This window comes from Anser anser, assembly GCF_964211835.1.
Source record: "Anser anser genome assembly, chromosome: 13".
Taxonomy (NCBI): domain Eukaryota; kingdom Metazoa; phylum Chordata; class Aves; order Anseriformes; family Anatidae; genus Anser; species Anser anser.
The window spans coordinates 4,680,681-4,704,038 of NC_139734.1; the positions used below are offsets into that span (position 1 = coordinate 4,680,681).

General features: G+C 44.7%; 1 protein-coding gene across 10 annotated transcripts in view; it reads right to left on the bottom strand.

Moving 5' to 3' along the window:
- Positions 1-1,242: 1,242 nt before the first annotated feature.
- LOC310880888 (synaptotagmin-like protein 2) overlaps positions 1,243-23,358 on the bottom strand; it is a 72,594-nt gene continuing 50,478 nt past the window's right edge. For 8 of the 10 annotated variants that reach the window (XM_083797351.1, XM_083797352.1, XM_083797348.1 and 5 more), the window contains 14 exons: positions 21,126-21,219; positions 19,767-19,860; positions 19,184-19,277; positions 17,452-18,558; positions 16,027-16,125; positions 14,214-14,305; positions 13,717-13,818; positions 11,627-11,796; positions 10,681-10,783; positions 10,346-10,507; positions 9,995-10,073; positions 8,568-8,667; positions 7,214-7,419; positions 1,243-5,465 (listed from right to left, as the gene is read on the bottom strand). In XM_083797351.1, coding sequence (XP_083653477.1) covers positions 5,320-5,465; positions 7,214-7,419; positions 8,568-8,667; positions 9,995-10,073; positions 10,346-10,507; positions 10,681-10,783; positions 11,627-11,796; positions 13,717-13,818; positions 14,214-14,305; positions 16,027-16,125; positions 17,452-18,558; positions 19,184-19,277; positions 19,767-19,860; positions 21,126-21,219 — 2,648 coding nt within the window. In that variant the 3' untranslated portion in view covers positions 1,243-5,319. The remainder of the gene's footprint in view (positions 5,466-7,213; positions 7,420-8,567; positions 8,668-9,994; positions 10,074-10,345; positions 10,508-10,680; positions 10,784-11,626; positions 11,797-13,716; positions 13,819-14,213; positions 14,306-16,026; positions 16,126-17,451; positions 18,559-19,183; positions 19,278-19,766; positions 19,861-21,125; positions 21,220-23,358) is intronic. The other 2 variants (XR_014571967.1, XM_083797347.1) reach the window with 2 other exon arrangements.

Sequence of the window (23,358 nt, forward strand, 5' to 3'; positions counted from 1 at the left end):
ATCTGAAAACTGAGCAGCGGGGAACTGCCTTCATCCTCAGGCCTCCTTCTTTTCCTCCTAGGGTGATCTATCAAAGCAGGGCTGGTTTAGCTAACTTTGGTCCACAATGGAGGCTGGATCGCCACAGCCCAGAGACAAGTCCAGCCATAATATGATTTTACAGCATTTTAAAAAGCAAGTATCTGCCTGCTTAAGCATGCCACAACTGCCAGCCCATCTGCGGCAGGACTGCCAGCTGGAGCCCTCTGGCACAAACCCGGTGTGACCAGCAAACCTTGCAAGCTCAGCCCCTGCTCCCACTAGCGTTTTTCCACTCCTGCTAGGATGATGCTGCGCCTGCTAACATCTTCACCTAACTTCCTTCAGTTTTTACTATCTGACATGAGGAATTTCTGTGGATTGACAGGGAAATTAATGCAAAATAGAAGGGAGATTGGTCTAGGGCTGCTGAACTCCTGTAGGCCTCCTGGTGGAGACATTTCCAGCTCTCCATGCCCATCCCTCCCCAGAAAAAAGCCATTAACAGTGAGTTCTCCATGGCCCTCCTGGAGGCTGATGCTCGGTTTTGCACCATTCTGAGCTGGCCCAGCACCCTCCAGACCAACACATTCAGAAGGGTGGGAGAAGCTGGCAAAAACTCCAAAGGTAGGAATTGGCACCCCCATGTCACCTGCTCTTGCTCAAAACCTCATCACAAATCAGCCCTCTTCTGCTCACAACAGAGCGCGAGCTGGCACTGCAATACCAAACACACTCAAGAGCCCCGCTGTGGCCCCACAGACTTCACCCAGACCCTCACTGGGACAGCTGATCCTTGTGGCAGAGCTGCCGGTACGAGGAGCCTCCCATAAAAGGGCCACCCCCTGGAAAGAAGTGGCTGATCCTCCTGGCAGATCCCATGGGAAGGGATTTCTATCTTGGGAACTTCCCACACGTCACTAAGATCTTGTGCAGCAGCAGCACTGCTGAGACAGCAGCACAGTTCCAGCAACACATACCTTATGGCATCTTTGCAAACGCGTTTTTGCAGGGTGCTTTACAGGGAGCTTCCCAATGTCTTCAGAAAATCTTCACAGCAACACCGAGGGACATCTCCTCCTGGGCATCTGTTTTAACCATAACAGCAGACAACTAGGACACCTGAGGGGTGGAAAATAGGCAGGTGAAAAAAAAAAAAAAAAGGATCCAGCTATGAAAGCTACAGCAAGTACAAAACAGCCAAACAAAACCAACCAACCAACCTGGTGCTGAATATGCACGTTCTTATCAGGAACCAAAGTGTGTTTATTTATTCAGTTTTTCATACACCGGTCTATTTGATACATTTCTGAGTTAACAAGCTTTCAGAAATACAGCATTTCATATTTCAATAGATGTTATCACATGGGTTCATTTAGCCAGCATCATTTTCTCCTCGAATCACCACAACATTTCAACTTATTTTTTCCTGCCTTGGTGAAGGATAAAGCTGAGCAAATATTTAGTAATGGATAATTAATTCAACCACTTATTTTCCATCTCCTCTGAGACACTCATTCACAGGATATTGTTCAAGATTCAGCAATTCTTTCTTTTTCTTCTTTAATTTCTGAACTATTTTGGGATAGTTTCTGATACCTGTAACATGAACAGTTTTGAATGGACATAGGCCACATACTATATTTGTCTGAGCAGGCAGAAATACTCCCAGAATCTTGCCTTCTCTCATTTTCTTGCTTGTAAAGATCTCCAAGAAAAAGTTGTATAGATAAGGCATAAGATCAAAAGCAGCACATTTACTCTCAGATGCAGAACATTTATGGAAAGCAGTTGCCCACCTCTACTGTAGTCACAGATTTTATTTTCAGCAGATAGTGCCTAAGGGGACCAGCCTGCGACCTTTCAGCCTACTCACTCCTTGGGGTTACTTCTGTACCCAGCAAGAGATCGGTGACTGCAGGACGTGGCACCACGACTTAGATGTTGGCATCAGCACAGATTTCTGCTGGTACCTGCACGCTCACGTTCAGGGAAATGTTTTAAAAGACATTTACTATAAGCATTGAGTCTTGCCTTCTTATGAAACTTTGCTGAACCTATTCTGTAATGAACTAGTAAATACAGCCAGAAAGCCATGTACAAACAGGCAGTTACCCTTATATTCACAAGCTCCTCCACTCCTGCACATGTCACTGTGAGAAACACTCCGTAGCCAATAACTTAGGCTCAGGCGAGGATCTCAGTGAAGTAGTAATTTATCCGCGATTGCAATGGCGGGCGCCCCACAAGCAGGAGAGCGCACCCACTAGTTCCAAAACACAGTTTATATACTTTTTGATGACAGGACCCTCCCCTGTTTCCCCATTGACTGGGTAATCCAGGTTCACAATCTATCTGATGCTTCACAGACAATGCCTGGCCTTCAGTTGCTGGCCTGTTAAATTTCGAGCTTCTTTTGACTTTTTTACTGTTTGAAGTGGTAATGTTTCATCACTTATCTGATTTGACTTGACACCGTGATTTTCACCTAATTGCTCTAAGGAGTCCGGCTGTCTGCATTTTACAAGGTTTTCTGTTAAGCTTTCTTATCACCGTAAGCATATTTCAATACCACATTCCTTCCTTCTATACAATGTAACACTGCAAAAACAACATTTCCATTCCCACATCACTGACAATAAAAGTGCCTGATTTTATTTTTTTTTCCTGATAAAGTGCTTTCTGCATAGTAAGTGAAACAGATACGACATGGCAAATTTTACTCCCTCAGATTCAGCTGTGTTACAAATGCGTATGTGGTTTGGCAGTGTAATCTTTTACTCTGATAAACCATTAAATGCCAAAGAAAGATGCCAAAGAAAGCTCCTTAAGTTAATCAGGGCTTAATTTAAATAAACAAGCTAGCGAAAGATTAACAAAAACCCTCAATGAAATCTGAATACAGAAGTAGTTTGTTCACAAAGTCCTGAGCCAAGTTCATAAAAGCAACTACTCTGGGATGAAAGTGGCCCACTGACACCCTTTTTCTCCCTTTATTAGCACCACTAGTGAAAGAGATGCTAATGTTCTGAAACACAAAACAAACACTTCCAGCTCCATTTCTGTAAACAGCAGCATTGGCAACATCGTCACAACCGCGTGTGCTAACTCTGCACGTGAGGAGGAGGAGGAGGAGGAGGAGCAGGCAAGATGACTCCATTTTTGCAATGAAGAGCAGTCGGAGGAGCCTCCAGAGAGAGATCTGGACCTGCCTGAGCCATAGCCCCTGGTATTGCTGACCACATCTGCAGCCACAGCAGAAATCTCCCTGGGAGGCAGGCTGCAGGATGAGGAAGAGTTTGGGGTGAGAGCAGCAGTCCTGCAGGTAACTCCGTTGCACCAAACCATCCGCTCCAACAAGCAGGCCTCCTCGTCGAAATTAAGTCATATGTATGCATCAATATTCACATGTTCAGCACCTAAACAGGTAAAGCTAATCATTTAAAAACTCTTACCTTTGGCCCAAAAATTGCTATTTTATCCCACAAAGGTAAAAAATGACCAAAGCTTGGTGAACAAATTATGCAAGGCTGGAACCCATACAAAGTATCTTTGGGTTGACATGCTATATATATATATATATGAGGTCCTTCATTAGGCTAGTCATTAATTAATTCTGTTGCTGTACGGACTTTCTGTTAGTGCTTTCATTAGTATAACCGGTACATTTTCAAGTTTTATATTTTTCCAATTGCAAAACCATATTTTTTTTCCCACAAAAGCTGCTGGTTATCTCCCAAATGTCTTCATTTCATGAAAAAGTCTTGTCACTTCAACCATACATGTTTTCTTTCATTTATTTAGAACCATCTTTGTTAAGCTGAAAATGAATCCTGTTTGAGTTTAAAAATAAAATCAATACACTAAAGACAAATATCAAAATATTCACAGAACCAGAATCTAAGACAGGATAGCTACAAAAAATATTTCTCCACAACATTTCACTTGCCCTTGGGTTCTTTTTTGACGTGACAAAATATAACACCTCTTTTGCTTGCTATTTCATTACTCAGACCACGTTAAAGACAGGTACAAGGAGACCTGCTGATGACTAAAGAAAACCATTCAATTTAATCACAATATGTACATCCAAAGTAAAAATTACACAGCTGCATTTCAAAATGCATTCGTAATGCCCCTCGGCTGCTGTTAATGCTCCAGACGCAAAGTTCTTGCAAGCTATTGGCAGGGAGGTGACTCCAGCTCCGAACAAGAGGCTGAGAGGCATCAGGTGAAAGGTAGATGAGAAGGGCAGCAGGATATGCAGAGGCAGGAAATCACCCCAGGCCTCAGCTCTGCAGCTACCCTTTGTCTTCGTTCACTCGCTGCTTGCCTCTCCCAGCAGTTGCCAAGACCTCCTGAATTCCATGGCGGTTCTGACCTTTCCTTCCTGACCCACTGCGCCAGGCTAACACGAGACTGTTTTCTACATCATTATTTCATATTGAAATGTTTTGCACACAAGGCATTTCGAAGATGCTATTAGGTCCATTAGCAATGTAACAACATTTTATATTTGGGCGAGCACTTCAGTTTATATTGCACTGGAATTGTCTTTTAATAGAGCAACTTGCCTGAGGTCACTGAGGAAGCCTGTGGGACAGCTAGGAAAGCAGCTCCTGGTTGCAAAATCCCACTAGCTGCAGGATCGTCTCTTCTCTCTTTCATTTTAAAGCAGAAAAGATTTAATGCATTGAATTCCTCATTGTTATCCTCCTCAGGCTGCTTCATTTTCTGCTTCAAATAGTCCTCTCTTTCTTTGGATTCACCTTGGATCTCAATTTCCCTCACATTACAGACGTGTTATCACCAGCGACAAATGCAAAGCGCTCATTCTCAGACTGCTGGCTGGTGACTTGGAGCGATTCTACATCAAGTACAAAGTGTACCACTTGCAGGGAAATATGAGTAATTCCGCACGGCTGCTTTAGTAAAACTACATCTCTGCACAGGAAAAAAAACAACAGCACAAGAAACAGTAAAAAAATAAAATATCTATACCTCCTCTTCCCTGACAATGTTCCCAGAGCTTAATGGAATTCAAATACACTGAATATAAATGATTAAACAAAAAGGCAAACAAAGTTTCTTCTTGGTCAAAATCAAGTATAGCGTCAGTTAGGCACCTTCCAACTCCTCAGTCAGGGAATTAGTACTTTACGTTTAACTTTTCCAAAGTGCTGTCCATCAATTGCCTCATTAAAGTGACACCTGCCAGCCCCATGGTCTCGATTACCTCGGGGCAGGAAGTTTCCGAATTCTAACAAATGTGTTCAGCCTTTCTCTAGAACATACAGTAGGTTATTTCAGTTTTTTCCTCCCTGCCAGCGAACGCAGTGGCAGTAACCCCTCAATCCATTCATTGGTAGCAGACATCATCTCCTGCCAAAAGGCCACCTCCTCTTGTGTGGAGTCCATCCAGTCCACAGAGATGCCATAGCTCAAACCTGAAGAAAAATGAGGAGACAACAGCGTTGGGAGCTGCCTGAGGAACTTTGACTCCATGTAAAAAATACTCAGCGGGGTGTAACTGCTGCAGGTAGGGTCTTAACCTAAAAGATGCTGACTTCCTCTCACCAAGTTCCACTGTAAGCACCTTCTGTTCTGCTAATGATCTCCATTTTACACCAGAGTTCAGAATAAAGTCACTGTAAAAGCCCCAAAACACAAGAATCCTAAATATAACCTGCCAAGGAAAATAATATTGGGCTCAAGCCCTGCATTGCATCTTTCAGAATGGTAAAGAAGTTCTACAAGGCTTGGTCTTCCCCTCGATCTTGCTATGGATGGTGGGGGAGATATTTGTCAAAATTCTCTTGCTCTACACTTTGTTTTTACAGGAATAAAACATACAATAATGTAAGAGTGTGTACATTAATTCCAAGTTGATTTATTCAACCAAATTTCACATGCTAACTGCTTGCCAACTAGATAAAGGTCTAAATTTGGATCACAGCTAATCTTAGGGTTGGTGTTTTTACATCTTGTTTATGAATTTATTTTTGTTGCCACTTCCCACCAGATAATTCACAACCCTTCTGGTGACATGCTAGAGACTGAAAACAGAGAACACAGAAGCAAATCCAATAAACAAATGCACCTGCAAGGCATACCTTCCAGTTACAATAAGTCTCTTCCTGATACCCTCAAGGGACAGTGACTCTTTATTACAAAGCTCTGACACCTTCTTTTTGTCTTTCATCTCTCAGAGACTCCTCTTGCTTCATAGTAAGTATACTTTGTTTAAAAACCCTTAGACCTCCCACTCGCCAAAATACAAAGATGAACATGCTATCCATCAAAACCTAGGTATGGGGCTACACTGAAAGCTTGGACAGGATGATTAGAGAGGGACAAAACCTCCATGATGGACTTGATTATGGGAGATAGTCCCATCTGTTTTTTTCCAATTTAGGCTTAAGAATATTGGAATTTTCCTATCTTCAAGGGTGAGTAACCCCAATGAGGTAAAACACTTCCAGCTAACCACAGGTTTAAGTCCTTCTTTCAACTGGAAACTCATGCCATAAACTCCCAGAGACAGCAACTCTCTCCCAGTGTAGCAAATGGCACCTCTGCTGTTGTCTTTTAGCACTTCATCATCTAAATTAGTAAAATCAAAAAAAAAAACACAAACAAAACCAAAAAAACCCACCTCAGTCTACACCCGGACAACTCAATTTCTTTCAATTTGTGCTTTGATCAGTGCTGGTGTTCTCTCAGTAATGACTGAGACCAGAACAACTAGTGCATCTATCCCTGTTTTTCAAATATTAGTTACTGCTCTTACTAAAGCATTTCAAGGGAGGAGGTGACGATGGAGTCACCAGGTGGTGCTGTCTCACACGGCATTCAATTTCTTTGTCTTCAACTCTGAGCACTCTTCACTGGGAGGAGCAGCAATATAATGTTGATTTGTAATGCAGCCTGGATTCTGCTGGACTCAAGTTGATTCTTGAGTTTTGCTGAACCTCGGAGCTGATGTTGGTAGGAAATGTGGGCATAGAGGGTTGCTATCATAGTACCAGGGCCCCCTACAACCCTGACACAGTGCATGTACCAAGACCTTCACCAATTACTGAGATTCCCCATACCTCGTTTCTCACCAACAGGAATTTTCCTGCAACTTCCCATTATACCTCGTGGCTCAGCAATAGAGTAAAGGCATTCATTTAATGTAACGGAAATCACTTACCCGTCCCAAGGCCCAGCCTGATTCCTCCAAGGAAATGATTGGTTAGTTTTTCATGATCCCACACAGTCAGCTCAACGCACGCATCCTTTAGATCCTCTGTATGAAAGCCATCATACACAATAGTGTGATTGAAAATAGGGTTTGTGTCTCTTTTGATGACTCGGGTCTTTTGGTAACTCTTCTTACTCGTGTCTGGAAGCACATAGCTTTGAGAGAAGAAAAAGGACAGCGTGTAGTATAGAACATCACATGAGGTTTGAGTTGTTCCTACAAACTTCCTCGGTCTAAACAAGGCTCAGGCCTGGAGAAAGGAGGAATTGGATCTCAAAGTAAGAAATCTCTATAGATTTAATGAGAAATGTTTATAATTTGCTTTGAGGGTGGTGAGGCACTGGAACAGGTTGCCCAGAGAAGTTGTGGATGTCCCATCCCTGGAGGTGTTTAAGGCCAGGTTGCGTGGGGCTTTGAGCAACCCGATCTAGTGGAAAGTGTCCCTGCCCATTGCAGGGGGGTTGGAATCAGATGAGCTTTAAGGCCCCTTCCAACCCAAACCATTCTATGATTCTCTGATAATCCCTGGGCTATTTTTTTTCCCCAAGAAAATCAATTTTAAAGCAAACATTTTTAGGAAGGAAGGGTACTTACTTTAAAATTTCCTGCTTTAGGTATTTTTTTTCAAAGTAACACTTTACATTTTAAAAATGGACACTATTTTCACATATTTCTGTTTTCATAAATATTCATCAAACAAATGCCCAAAAGATCATTTCAAAACAGACTGTTAAGCTTCCTGAGCAACAAACATTTTTGCAGGAATACTCTCTTAAAACATATAAAAATATACTGAGGACTTCAAAGAGCCAGAAAATCTTAAAAATCTGAGTTATTTTTAATTTTTTGAAGTATTTGTAGCACCTCCTGCCATATAACAGGCAGTACTGATGTCGCAGGCTGCAGAACACGTGCACACACTGAATTCTGGACAAGATCAAAGCAGGATCCAACTGCATGTATGTCAGTTCTGGCAAGTCCCTAATGCATTCCCAGACTTTGCATGCAAGTCCTTATCACTTCGAAATTCACGACTTCATATGAAAACACTGAAGCAAGGTACAGGGCCCCCCATATTCCTTTCACTCAGGTGTTATTGATGCTGAGTGAGTCACAGACAGAGCTTTACCACAGCAATGTTTTTTCTAATATGGCCACAGGATAGTAACAAGGGCAATTCTCTCCTACACAGCTTTACAGTACGGAAACACAGGTAAGTAAGCCTGAGAAAAGAGAAGAAAACATACTGCTCTGTGGAGGCACAGACCCATCATCTAAGACAAGACCGTGCTCAGGCACTTACCATTTCACAAAGGAGTCAACTCCAGAAGGACGCAACTGCAGCAGGTCCTTGACATCTTTGACCCAAATGTGAACTTCACCAGAGGGAGGATTCTTGGGACCTGCCATTTAGGACAAGAGAAAAATTCTGATGTCAGTTCCTGCAATAGCTAGCAAGAAAATAGGCATCCTCTCCAGGGACCTGAGGGAGCAGCGACGTGACCTCTCTGCAGACTCAGTCCCTAGGAGCTCTGCACTCCTCTGCCTGGGTGCTGCAGCATTACTTGCAGCCCTGTGCAGCTGCAGAGGACTGCCAGTCCTTGACATAACCTGCCAGTGCTGCTTAGAAGCAGGAAAGCAGAAGGCTCTGCTGGGCAAACCCGACCTCCTACCTGCCCCACAGTAAGGGGGGTTGTGTGCTGCTGCTACAGCATCACAGCACCCGACAGTGCTTGCAGTGTCCATAACAGCTGGTGAGTTTAAGCTTCACAGAATCACAGAATCACAGAATCACAGAATCACAGAATCGTCTAGGTTGGAAGAGACCTCCAAGATCACCTAGTCCAACCTCTGCCCTAACACTAACAAGTCCTACACTAAACCATATCACTAAGGGCTATATCTAAACGTCTTTTAAAGACCTCCAGGGATGGCAACTCAACCACCTCCCTGGGCAGCCCATTCCAATGCCTAACAACCCTTTCAGTAAAGAAGTTCTTCCTAACATCCAACCTAAACCTCCCCTGGCGCAACTTTAGCCCATTCCCCCTCGTCCTGTCACCAGGCACGTGGGAGAATAGACCAACCCCCACCTCGCTACAGCCTCCTTTAAGGTACCTATAGAGAGCGATGAGGTCTCCCCTGAGCCTCCTCTTCTCCAGGCTAAACAATCCCAGCTCCCTCAGCCACTCCTTGTAAGACTTGTTCTCCAGACCCCTCACCAGCTTCGTTGCCCTTCTCTGGACTCTCTCGAGCACCTCCATGTCCTTCTTGTAGTGAGGGGCCCAAAACTGAACACTGTACTCGAGGTGCGGCCTCACCAGAGCCGAGTACAGGGGGACAATCACCTCCTTAGACCCGCTGGCCACACTGCTTCTTATGCAAGCCAGGATGCTGTTGGCCTTCTTGGCCACCTGAGCACACTGCTGGCTCATATTCAGCTGACTATCAACCAGTACTCCCAGGTCCTTCTCCGTCAGGCAGCTTTCCAGCCACTCATCTCACAGCCTTGTTGAACCCTCCCTCCGTTTACCCAGTTTCCCCCTAAATCTAGATGTGAAAAGCAGATGTAGTCTGCAGGTGGCACTAGCAAGCACTGGTGGTTGCCCCCGATCTCTAAGATCTTGCTCTAATGACATTACTCTTTAACAAGCCCATATACAGATGAGGCATTGCGAGCTGCACGCCAACATGCAGGCAATGCTTCTTAATGTATGAAATGAATTTTACCTAGACTTCCTGGAGGGACGTACTTAATAGACAAATTCATCACTCCTCGATGATCCACACCATTAACAGCAGAAAGGCTCTGAAACAGAAAGAGTTATGACTGAGTAAGCAAGGGCTTTTGTTAACATAGCAGGGCAAACAGCTTTTGAGTTTAATGCAGGGGCACAAATGGACAAACTCTGCTTTTGTATGGCCGGGACAGCTCCTTACTTTGTGTCTTTGCTCTCACACTCAGTCCCTCAGAACCAAAAGCCTGAGGATTCAGAGCAAGGTTACCAGGAAGGACTTCTGCCACTCCTAAAGGCTTCAGGGTTGGGCTGGGAAGCAGGATTGGAGCTGAGCTGCACTTACCCGGGGCTTCAGCGGGTACCAGTTGAGTTTCCTGTTGCTCCAGTCCCAGCTGGCCAAGTCTATTTCAATCTCTCCCAAGAAACTGTTACGTCCCAGTGGGTCATTGTGCCAAACAGAGAGGTTTAATTTTTGGATAAGCAATACCATTTTCTCTATTTTGTACTAGAGGAAGAAAAAGAAGTCAGATTGCTCAGCTTTTTTCTCCAGTTTCTCTCACAACCCAAGGGGAGAGCAGTGCAGCAAGAGGCAGGTGAAGGAGCCCAGCCAATAAGGCAGGCTCCTTCCAGATCTGCCCTGGTACCACACAGGTTTTCAGGGCAGGTATGTGTTCTTACCCGTAACACCTCATTGTAAATGGGATTCACTGTCCTTTTCTTCACTGAGGTTTTCCTCTTACCCATTCTAGCTTTGTCTGGGAGCAGATAAGTTTTAACATACCTGGAAAAGAAAAAAAACTTCAGCTGGATACCGTTCAGTATTGCCATGCTCTAATAAGTAAAGACTTCTGGATGGTGACATGGGATTTATGGGAACAAAAGACCTGGAGTTGACTCTTTGGAGGCAAAACTAATTAAGAGACCTGCTAGGATATTAACTTGGCTTGCACTCGAAGTTATAAATCGCACTGGGCACGGGTGGATGCTACCAACATTCAGAACAAGCAGCTCTCTAGGCAGCATAGGAAACCAGCAAGGCTGTATACCCATTTTCTGAAATGCCCACAACTACAGCATTTCTTTCTGTTCAACATCAGGGTGAAATTAGAGAGAAGAAGTAGAATGTCTCAAGAAGCCTGATTATAAATCTCTCTATTTCAAGGTTCAAATCCAAGGTTCTTTTCATCATCCACCGAACAGAGATCACTAGCCTTTGTTCAATTATCAGTGTGTCCTCTAATGACACTTCTTTTCAGACTTTCTTCCCATATAAACATGTGTCTACATCACTGGTTATTACCAATGTGTATTCACCATGGAGAGACCAAGGTTCACATGGATACATGTAGAACATATTTCAGTGATAACAGGAATTGTCCTTGTAGTGAGCAAAGCTTTCTCAATCCTATTCAAAACTAAGTCTATGACAACATATTTACTGATGCAAATGGCTCCAGAACCATCAGCTAGGAAAGACCCAGCAGTAAACACACAACAGAATTCTAGAGGAAGGAAGAAATTATGGCATTTAAAAATAAAATTCATAAGAAAAAAAGAAAATTCTCTAGAACACAAAATTCAGCATTAGAAAAGCCATGAAGCACCAGAGGGAAGCATCACTCACGGGTCAGATCTGCCTTTCTTCTCATCCACGACAGCCAGGTCCTTGCACTGGGACACATGAACCTGGAACTCCCGGTTCTTCTCGTCATAATCTAGTGCAAACTCCACAGTACCTTGGGCATCCACACTCCCAAAATCGCCACTGTACACACTGAGCACACTGCCACTCACCTGCCAGGTGGAGAACAAGGTCAGTGCCACTGAAATAGGCACTCTTCCGACTTGTTTCTGCACAAAGATGTGCACTGCCAGAGAATAAATAATCTGCTCTCTCTTCCCTTGAGTAGGTTTGAGTCCTTGACATGTCTGCAGCTGTGCTCACACAAGGGTTTGGGGATCTGAACAAAGGTCTCACAAGGATGTGCTGTCCTTGACCAGCAATAAGAAGCACTGTTCTCCCAAATGCCCACTGAACAGAGAAGATTTTCACCTCTAAATCCCAAAGCCTTGGGAAACAGAGCCAAATATTTCTTGTGGGAGCACACAGGTAATTTCCCTTTCCCTACACTAACCCTACAAACAGCTGCTTTCCTGACCCAGTCTCATCACTAAGAAATAAATATACTGAGAGAACTTGAACTATCTTTATATAAATTTATTACTTCTGGTAGATACAGTCACCTAATTGTCATTCAATTTTAAAAATAGGCTACTAAGAACCATATCAGACTAGAAATATAGGAGAAAATAACACTATCTTGTTGCTTGCTCACGAAGTGCAGAGAGCTGTGCAAAACAGAAACAGAAATAACCCCTGTCCTGAAGAGCCACTGTCCCACCAGAGGCAGTTTGTGGGAATCTACTTGCCACAAATGCACAGGAAAATGAGGTTTCTGCAGGTGTAACAGGAACGAGGCACCAAAGAGTCTCTTGCTTTCCCAAAACAAACTGCATTTGCCAACAGGCCTTGACTTTCTGTTTTCCAAGGCTTTAAGTCCTTCGCTGGTAGAAAGTGATGAAACAGAAATAAAACACAGCCCCAGAAAGATGAGAATTTTCTATCAGGCCAATCACTCATGATTACTGATGGGATAACATAAAAGCTAATGCATTTTAACCAGCAAATAATTAACCCTCTTGGCACTCTTCTGTGGTACAATCCTGAGCATTTATCAAAAAACTTTCCCAGTAATTAACTCAATTCTTCTCTGTCACCCCTACTTCTTTTGTTTCTCAATTTCTTTCTATGGTAACCTACAAGAATCTGCTAAATATCTCCCCTCAGTCCTTGGAGCTACATTTATCATCCCATCAGGATATTAAATCCAACAGAGAATCCTAAATGAGGTCTTCAAGAACACCTACATGGCTTGGACACAAAAGGCTCATTTATAGCTCTCAGACTCCGCAGACTACGAGAAAGACTCATGCACCCCAAAGTTCAGTTTTGTTTTGTTTTTTAACATATTTATCTACAGTCACGACCTCTCTCTACATGCTTTGCTTCACTTATATTCTTTAAATCTCACATATACAATTTGGAGATACCTATAACAGTAGTACAGCAAATTAAAGCACTTTTAAGCAGCTCCCAAAAAACACTGTGCCTAAGGAATCTCTAAGGAAGCCTTTTAAAATGCCTAACTAAACACGCTCAGCTCTTGTCAACTCTCCTTAGAAGGCAAATCTCTAAATCATACTGCTGCTGTTCAGTTCTGAGTTCCCTTTAATTTGCTAACAAAGTGAAGGAGGAGCTTGCAGAGGTCACCAGTCTGCAGTCTCAGCTTTCTGGGAGGTGGACCACAAACAAGTCACTTACAAGCTGTGTGCCTCATTTCCCCACCTAGAGACAGACCACCCCTCTCTCCCACATGCTGCCAGGCTTCAGAGCATCCACACTTTGGAGCAGGGGCTATTGCTTACTCTGAATTTGTCTAAGAATGACCCAGTGGCTCCCTAATTTGAGATGGTACCTGAAGACACTTCTTTAATGCAAGTAAGTAATTAAACATCACCGTTCTTTTAATAAAGTACCATGCAGAAAACAGCAGGATACTCCAGAGGCCACATCATCGGTAACAGCCTAAATGCAGCGTCACTGTATACAACGGAGAAACCCTTTCTAGAGAGACGTACGTGTTAAATACCTACCGAGGAGACAGATGCCATGTCGGAGGAGTGGCTGCCAATGCTGGGCGTCTTTTTGTGCTTGCTAAACTGGAAGCTGATTTCCGAAGCCGTGTCTGATTCTGTCTGCTCAGAAAATAATAAGCATCTTTAAGCTGTGCTGTATGAGCACTTTGCAACACTACAGAGAAAAAACAATAGCTCAGCAGAGTCCCATTAAGCAGCAAGCAGGTTACGAGAGTGGAGGAGAGTGCAGGGAATCTCCCCAGAGGCATTGCCTCTGACCGGCAGCAAACGTCATCATTAACTGCCTCCAAGCAGAGCTGCATGCAACCACCTGGGTTCTTGCGAAGGGCAGGTAATAGCGTGGTTTGAGGCAGAGGGAAACATTAAAACTCCTACAGGATTGAAGGGTCAAAAGCAAATACTGTCAGCCTCCTGGAAAAAGATTCTCATGAACCTGACTGCTATTTGAGGGATGCTGTGAACATTATTCCAGCCATTTCTGGTATCTATCCTACCTCAGACAACAGGAGAGGAGAAGATCTGCTCAGCTCTTTGACTCTTTCAGGTTCAAGAAACTGATGAGGTATCAGATGAGGTTTATTGTATGCTGCAAGTACAAACAGAAAAACGGCATCAGGATAAATTGTCAGAGTCAGGAAAATACAAGACAGTCACATTTTTGTTAAAGGACACAAGGAGGGAGGAAAAGCTTGTGAGAGGCACTTGCCCCATCTCTGTTGCTGGCCACTGAAGCTGAGCCCTCCTCAAGACACAGACTGCTAGCTAATGCTCTAAAGCTATTTTCAGCATGTTTTCATTTGATGTGTGGGAGTGTGCAAACTCCCCCTAGTGGATAATTCGATTCATTCATTAGCTTAAAGATGCGTGACTACCAGATTCTCTAGCTGCATAGATTTCAGTTAGAATAAAAGCATCCCTGTCAAAAAAAAAAAAAAAACAAAAAACAAACCACATATTTCCATCTCATAGCATCTTTTAAACAATATAAACCTATTTGTTCTATCTTTACCTTTTCTCAATAACTTCCTTGATGACTAATTTCATCCCAAAACAACTGGCTTGTTTTTAGGTGACACATGCACAAACACACTTGCTGTATTAAGCCTGGATGAGACACCACTCAATGCTCAAAATGCCCAAAAGCTGCTCTGATAGCAAAGGCATTTACTGTTATCTCCAACCAAGAGTAAAGTGTTACATTTAGCCCTCTCTGCAGGGTTATACCGGAAACAAGTAGGAGCAACTCCATAGGAGAGGGTTTCCTAGGATGAGGTTTGTGGCTCTAAATAAGCTGTGATGGGAGAAGTCTAAAATCTTGGTTGCCTGCATGAAGGCCACATCACCGAACAGCAGCACAGCAGGACTGGAAGCTTTGAGCCACCGTGCTGTGTGACAGACGTTGCCGCACCATCTGATGGGGCACGCATTCGGCACCAGGCTCCAGGATGGTGTGGTTCAGCCACGAGCAGACAGGGCAGTGCAGCACGCCCCATCCACGGGCTGCTTTTGGCAGCCTGAAGGGGACTCTCCATCCCATAGCCAGGGGTCACGTTCCCTTAAACAAGCCCTATTGTTTCCTCTAAGCTGCTTTCCCCTTCCTTGAGCATTGCTTTCCTAACCTTTCCACCTCAGTCCTGGCAGCCTCGGCCTTACCACTTTGCTTTTAAGCAAGCCCTTAGCTGCCCTCTTGGGCCTGTCAGCTTTCGTCTTCCGTGGATTTCTACTGCTTTTCTTGGTCACCGAGGCTGCTGCTGCTGCCTTCCTTCAGTCCCTCTCCCTCGGCTGCTGCTTTATTGGGCCACTTGTTGGCACAGCCAGGTTCTTTGGCCATGGGCTAATTCAGCTTTGCTGCTGCTTTCTTGGTTGCCTTCTCCTTAGCTTTTCTTGGTTTCTCCAGGAGGAACTGGCACCATGAAGTGTGTCCCAGCCAGCAGCTGAGGAGATCACACCAGCAAACTGGGTCTGCTCTGGGCGAGGGGAGAGGCTGATCAACCTGCTGAGCAGGCTGCCACCCAGGTCCCACAGTACTTAGTGGGAGAAGAGGAGAGATGGGTACAATCCTCTTGCCAACCCGTTCAAGCCCTCACAATTTTTTGCTGAACACACTGAGTAACATACCATCAATCTAGCTGCAATTTCCTGGCTTTGAATTTAATTTTAGGCACTATAAGCTCTCTAATTTGATGATGAAACCATATGTCATCTTTCTTGCCTAGTACAAGCACAGAAGCACCAGGGATGCAGAACTCAGGCATAATATATTGCCTTCAGGGAACATAAACCAAAAAGCAGAAAGATGTTACTCACTCTCCGTGGTTGTGTAAATGTTCACCATGCTCTTTGCAAGATTGATGTTATTTGCTCGGGCCAATGCCTGAGCAGCAGGAGAACGATCTCCATCTTCCTCTGGAATATATGAAAAGCCAAATCAACACAGTAAATAAAAAACACAAACGGGCAGTGTGTCAACAAGCATGCATGTGTGTTTCTCCCCTGGCTTGTTAGCTCTGCTTATAGCATGCTGTAGTTACATTACACAGGGCTACCTTCATATCATCAGCTTTAACATCTCTCCTTGAAAAAAACTCTTCACCCAGTCCCCAAAAGAGACCAGCACTTGTGAAGAGCTTCCAGTGGAATACAGCCATCTGCTAATACCAACCTGAAATTAATGTAATAATAATGAAAAAAATGAGAAATACAACAATGACCTGGTATAGAAATGAAATGTTTGTGTTTAGCTGAAGTGCAACTGAGGATTTTCATGGACATGTTATAAAAAGGAGGGAAATAAGCCCAGAAATGCCACAGTTACAGATCAAAATTAGATGAGTCCATGGAAAATCCTCTCAAATAGGTGTTACCCAGGTACACGAGGACCGAAAATTTGGAAAAAGGAGATAGGGAGATCTCTCTTCATAGGTAAGTTTTTGCTTGGCAGGGAGCAGAGATGTGGGCAAGCAGAGCTCAGGTTTAAAATGAACTGCAATTAACATGAACTTTTGCCCATAATAGCAGTCACTACAAGAGCCTGTCAACCCAGAGGAAGAGGCTGATAAAGTGCTGGTATTATTGACACCACTGTGATAGAGAATATGGAATCAGAACCCCGAAAGATCAGGCTCCTTGTTCACTCCACTCTGCAGTTTAAGATGCAAACTCACCCGTGGATTCCCAAAAGGCCCAAACTGTCCTTTAAACACTGATGGCCAGCAGCTATATCAAAGTAGGATAATGGCCAATGTATTCATTAAACTTTGTTTCATGTTTTATTTCTGCTGTTTGTGTCAGACTTATCTTTACCACCACAGGGAATTCCTCCAGATTCACACTTGAAGAAAGTTGTAGCGGATTCACATGGCAAGTAAACATGTTTACAGTCTTCCCAGTTAGTAAAATAAGTTCCTGTGACCTGCTGTAGGTAGGGCTAAAGAAATGAAGAGCTGTCCTGAGCTGAGGTGCTTGCAGGTAAGGTATGAGGGCTGGCAGTAGGGAGAAGGAAAGGGAATATCACACTGCCCACTTTTACACTTCACTGCAGTACACAGAACGGTTGTTTTCAGAGCTGTTTGCTAACCACATTCCTCACATGCTAACTCTGCACAAATTTTAATATAGGATAAATGTAGAAGAGAATAAAATGTGCAAAACACAGAAAAGTTGGGGAAGAAAACAGGTGTAGGCATGACTCCCTATTGGGATTTCCCAGGGTGCAGTTACTGCCCTCAGTACCTGAGTAAACAGCTGAGTCCGTTCCCTGAACAATTTCTGTCTCTCCGCCTGGTGCTCTGCCTGTTGGCTTGTCTGAAGACTCACATGCTTTTTCCTCAGCTGGCTCTCCATTTATTTCCATTCTGTCATGAGTACCCATGTCAGCTCCTTGCTCTTTCTCATCATCTGTAAGCGCAGGGTCAATGAGTATCTGCACCCTGCTCGCCAGGCAGTTTGCATACTTGCGTTTTTCTGCCACGACAAACTTGTCTGCAGGCATCTCTGGCTCAGACATGCTGCCAGGCGCTTCTTTGGTAGGCGACTCGATTTTGATGGAAGGTGCTCGCACAGGCAATCTGGATTTCTTGGAGCTGTGCTGTGCCACCTTCTCTTCCTCTGGCACTGGAGGCTTCCCGTTGCTTTTGCCCAGTGAGCTGTTTCTTGTAACCAGGCCTCCTTTGCTCTTGGCGTACGTGGATCTGGGAATGAAGGCAACCGAGCCCTTCCTTGAAGGGGCTACGTAGCTTGGTTCTTCCTCGCTGGAAGACAAAGTTATTGTCCTTTTGTGAGGGGCTCTTGTTTTGTTGAAGACACTGTGTTTTTCTTCACTGTTCTGGCCTTGAGCTGACTGCACAGAGAGCGAGCGGCACAGCTTGAACTGCCTTCCATCTGCCTCCCCCGAGCTCGAGTCCTCCGGTGTACTTCCCACCATCACAGAGTCTGCTCCCTTCTCCCAGAAGTTCTTCAAGTTCTTGAAGTGTTCCCGATCAAAGCCGATATCCTCCTCTTTATTACTCATTGACGAGATTGTATAGTTCACGCCATGCTTCACAGACTGGCTGCTTTCCCCCTCTGCAGTCAGTGATTTGGGGCTTTCCAGCAGCTCCCTCTTTGCCACGCTGTTCTCTGCTGGCCCCAGATGATTCACGAACTGCTCTGACCTGGGGAGAGTTCTGCTTGATTTCCTCTTAACTGGTATCTTGCTGGGAGCATACGCTTCTTCGGGTGGAGTTTTTGGTCCTGCTGTGGTGCCAGTGGCCCCATCAACAGCTTCTCCTCCAGCTGCACAGCTGGGCTGAGGCACAGCATCCTCTGAAAGCACGGCAGGCAGTGGAGATCGTCCGTTACCTACAACAACAACAACAGAGGCTCACAACCTATCACATCACATCTTATTCACCTGGAAGGTCTGGGCTGCAGCTTCTCAAAGGGAAGCCAGGAGGGGTTTCCAGAAACCATCAATATGTTTCTAATTCTTCCCTATTTTGAGAGTCCAGCAAACCCCCTTCCCTCTGAAGAAAACCCTGAAAAAGCCAGCTCTTCTTTCTGCAACAGGACAGGGAAAAAATCCACTGAGCTCTAAATTGTTGCTGTGAGTTGGAATTTTTTCACAGCTTTGCTTTTAGCTTGACAGCTTTCCTGCTGGCTATTTGCTATGTACCAAAAATACACCACACATTCAAGGCAGAAGAAGAAAGAGAAGGTAACTTGGATCTGTGCATTAAGGAGTTGTTAGCCAAGCACTCAGTGTAAAATATACTGACAGCCAGGAGAAGTTTTAGTCATCAGAGATTTTTTTCTTGGTTCCTGCTGCCTTGGGCATATTTCACACAAATGTTGGCAGCCCATTCTTATACACAAAGATAAGAAATGTTCTTTGTTATTCATTTGTACACAATGAAAAAGCAAGGTGCTTCTTGGTGTTGACTCTGAATAATGAAATAGCCAGTGGTTCACTGAACAAAAACCTTACCTTTTCTAGACAAATGTAAGCTGCCTGTTGTAGCCACAAATGGACTTGCTCCAGTGTCACTCTCTGACAAAGAGACATCATGTATACTGGATCTCTGAATGGAAGACAAACCCTGTCAATGTTTATCATAGAATTACGGAATCCTAGAATGGCTCGGGTTGGAAGGGACCTCAAAGATCACCTGGTTCCATCCCCCTGCCATGGGCAGAGATGCCACCCACTAGATCAGGTTGCTCAGGGCCCCATCCAGCCTGGTCACCTCCAGGGATGGGGCATCCACAGCTTCTCTGGGCAGCCTGTTCCAGTGCCTCCCCACCCTCTGAGTGAAGAATTTCCTCCTAACATCTCATCTAAACCTCCCCTTTTAGTTTAAAACCGTTCCCCCTTGTCCTATCATTATTTGCCCAAGCAAAAAGTTGCTCTCCATCTTTTATAAGCCCCTATATACCCTGGCAAGTCTGGAAAAATGTTTATTTGAGCACAGATACCAGGGCATACAGTCTGTGGAGTCCTTGTCAGTAGATACAGACTGTGAAAATCCAAGGAATAACCAATCCAAACACAGAGGCTGTGGCTACACTACCTTGTGTGATGCAAACAGCGGGACAGAAAGTCTCGGCTTCGGTTTTGGCAAGATTTTATGCTCTTCTGCAGCATCAAGAACGGGTGTGCTGGATCTGTGGGAGAAGAGAAGCATCTGCGCAAGGAGATCAGTGGTAGGGGTGTACTTGATTGGGCATCTTCTGAGCATGCAACGTGACGGTCTTCAGCACTGGGTCTGTTCTGCTCAGCTGCTTTGCCACTTTTAGCTAAGAACCCAGCCCAATACAAGGCTACCCGGAGCTGGTGCCAGAGGTATAACTGGATTAATTGAGCATACAGAAACTCCAGGAATGATTATGCCATCAATAGTCAGGGCAAAACTACAGTACGGGATATAGATCTTCACACATGGAATATAAGTTAATTACTAACTGCATGGTAACTAAATGAAAGAAACACATATCACAGGCAGTTTGCCTCACTGCTTCTCCTGTCTTTGGTAGTGTCTAGTGGTGGCTGCTCTCCAGATGGAGAACTGTCAAGTTGGACCACTGGTGAGAGTTCAGGTGGAAATGCTTTGTGTTTAGGGCTGAATGAGGAAGACAAAGCAAACTTTTCAGGATTTAGTAAATCCTACAAAAACATTAGGACCAAAACAAGCACAAATGTCTTGGGCATGTGACTCTGGTCCTCCATCGCACAACACCCATTGTTAGCTGCAGGAGGTCTGGAACTGTTGTCAAGGCCCATATTTAACAATTAATTGTAGCAACTGCTGCCTGTAAAGAATAATTCCTCATTCTGCTGACAAAAGAATGCAAATGAGATAGGAGCAACAATAAATGAAAATGTGGGTATTTAAATGGCTTCTCCATAGTCCACAGACATTGAGTGAGGTCACTGATTTGCTCGCTGAGGTTCTTTTAGTGGGTGTTTCTGCACAGTCAGCACAACTCGAAATCTACCAAGCCATGTCGGTGAGTGCTGAGCACTGGATGCAGTGGTTGGCACCAGCAGGAAACGAGCAGTTTCTAAAACAGTTCATTTAGTTAGCTTTGCTCCATGGCCAAAAATAATAAATAAATAAAAATAAAAATCATAATTACTTTGAAAAACTACCCAGAATATCCTGGCATTAGAGACAGCTTCCATTTTACTGACCCCTTATCAAATCATGCAGGAAAAGACCTTTCTGGCATAAGCACATTAGCACTTAGTTAGTAGTAGAGGATTGATACTCTGACAATTCCTGGAAAAAGGATTTAAAAAATATCCTATATAACCTATTACTAATATGGGCTTGGAAATTCAGTTAAAGAGCAGGATTTAATGGGCAGCATTCAATTTTCATTAGAAATGCGAGCAGCAGCCAGAGCACTGCACGAGCAGTGGCAGTTACCTCTCCTCTCCCATGCCAGCAGCGTGCTCGTGGAAGGGAGGACCTGGGGCGTCTTTGCTGTCCAGCCCTCTCCGGATGTGCTCGTTAACCTCATCTGTAATGTAACAGAGAATTGAAAAATTACATTTAATTGACCTTGCAATGGCCAATGTGTGCTATCTGAGGAAAGCAAAGGCTTGGGAAATGAGTCCCACCAGCACTAACCCTGGGGATTCAGCACTGCCCGCTGCCTCCGCAGAAGGGGACGCCCCATGGCAGTGTCACCTATGTTCCCCACGTGGCTCCTCCGGGCCCCACGTGCCCGAGAGCCCAAAGATTGCTGCCCAACGCCTGGCTCATGCCAGGAGCTGCCACATTGCTGGAAACCTTAGCAGGACCCTGCCCTGGCTGTCAATAAAGTTAATCCGTTCCAGGATTTAAATTCAGCCGCTTCCTGTTTTGACTCCAAGTCATCCGATCTTGGCAAACAAAGGAGGAGGCTAATACAGTTAATGAAGAGAGCCCTGTTATTTTTACTGGCACAAGGCTCAGCTATTTCTTCTGAGCTCTCAAAGACCCTGAAGAAAAAAAACAATAGAAGAAGGTAACCTTTAAAGCAGCCTGCCAAGGTATAAAGTTGCATTAGGCGTTCAGCTGGCAAACAGACTTTTTACTGCAAAACCAGAAGGATTAAACTCTCAAAACGACAACAAACTAAGCTTAGTCTGGTCAAAAAAAAAAAAAAGGTTTGCACATATTTTTTCACTTGCATCTAGGTCTGTTTTAAAGAATAAATTTACCTTTTACAAAAACTGCCAAATCTCTTTTGGTTATATTTCATTCTATAATAGAAGCAGAGGCCCAAAGGATTCAGATGTGACCTGAAATAATCCAGCCTTGCTTGCTATTTGTGCAGAAAACCAACGGGCAGATCAGTCCTGCAGACAGGCTGTGACAGCAGTGCTGCTCCAGTGCATCTTGTGTGCTGCCAGCACAGTCAGCCCAGGGTTAAGGGGCGTGTCAGGAGATGGAGCATCACTCCCTGCTGTCTGTGTGTCCTCACTGACCAAAATGCTGCTGTCCCAGCCCTTCCCACCTGCCTTGCACCCAGCCCTGCTGTCCCCGTGTCCCCACAGGTGCTGCTTGGGGCTGTCTGTGCAAGGACCACGCGCACGAGATTGCAGCTGGGTGTTCCCCTGGTTTCCGCAGTACTGGGAACTCTGTGTTTCATCCATGGAAATGTCACTGTGCAAAAAACATTGCGGAACATCATTGTGGGACAGAAAAGCTGTGACATGGCTGGTGGCACATGCAGGCATAGGAAAACGCACGGAGGAGCATTTGTTTATACAGTGAGCCACATCCTCCTCTTCTGCTCCAGTCCAAGGCAGGGAGATGCCAGCACATAACTGCTGGGGAACCAGAAAACCAAACGCAGGGCTCCCACATTTTCCCTCTGCCTGCTGTGACTGAGAAGACCTCAACAACCAAAGTCTGCATTCATTTCTCACCTCACTTCCACAGGCACTGCACGAAATCTGCTTCTCACTGACACATCCCCCTCAGAGACTTCCTCAGACAGCTCCCACCTCCGGCTGGCAGCAGCAGCAGGAGGTGTTCGCTTCCCTGTCCGTCAAAACAGCTCAGCCACCGACACAGCTACACCTGGCTTCGACAGCCACAAACAAAAAGGTCAACAGTGCGTTATAATCCATCGAGATGAGCAAAACACCCCTGGTAACTTCAGCAGGAGACAGACTAAGAGGCAAATTCCAGCAGAAACTCGCTGTGGTTTGACCAGTTCAACTCGTCTGTAGGTGTATTTACAGAGCCACCCCTGCTCCAATATTTTAGCTGCTTCACCCATTTCCTACCACTCTAAAGCACAGACACCCAACACTCGAGCACTAACTGTGCTGTCAGGAGTGACTTGCATGGGCAGGGGAATAAAACAGCCTCTCTGCTAGACAATTTTTAGCTCTCATCCGTTGCACACAAGCTCAAGGAGCAGTTAGCACCAAATTCATCCATCTGTGCCGCTCTGCAGACTGTGAATACAGGGTATCTATTTTATAGATTTATATTGATGCCGATTATTACTGCCATCTGTTACAATCAATAGCAACTGTGAAATCCCTTAGGGAACCACACAGCCCTCTCCCTTCTGAAGGTTAAAATCCACCTCGAGAAAAGGTCACTGGGCCTTTTTCTGTGCAGGCATGGATGCCCACCCTCCTCGGTGCATTTGCCATGC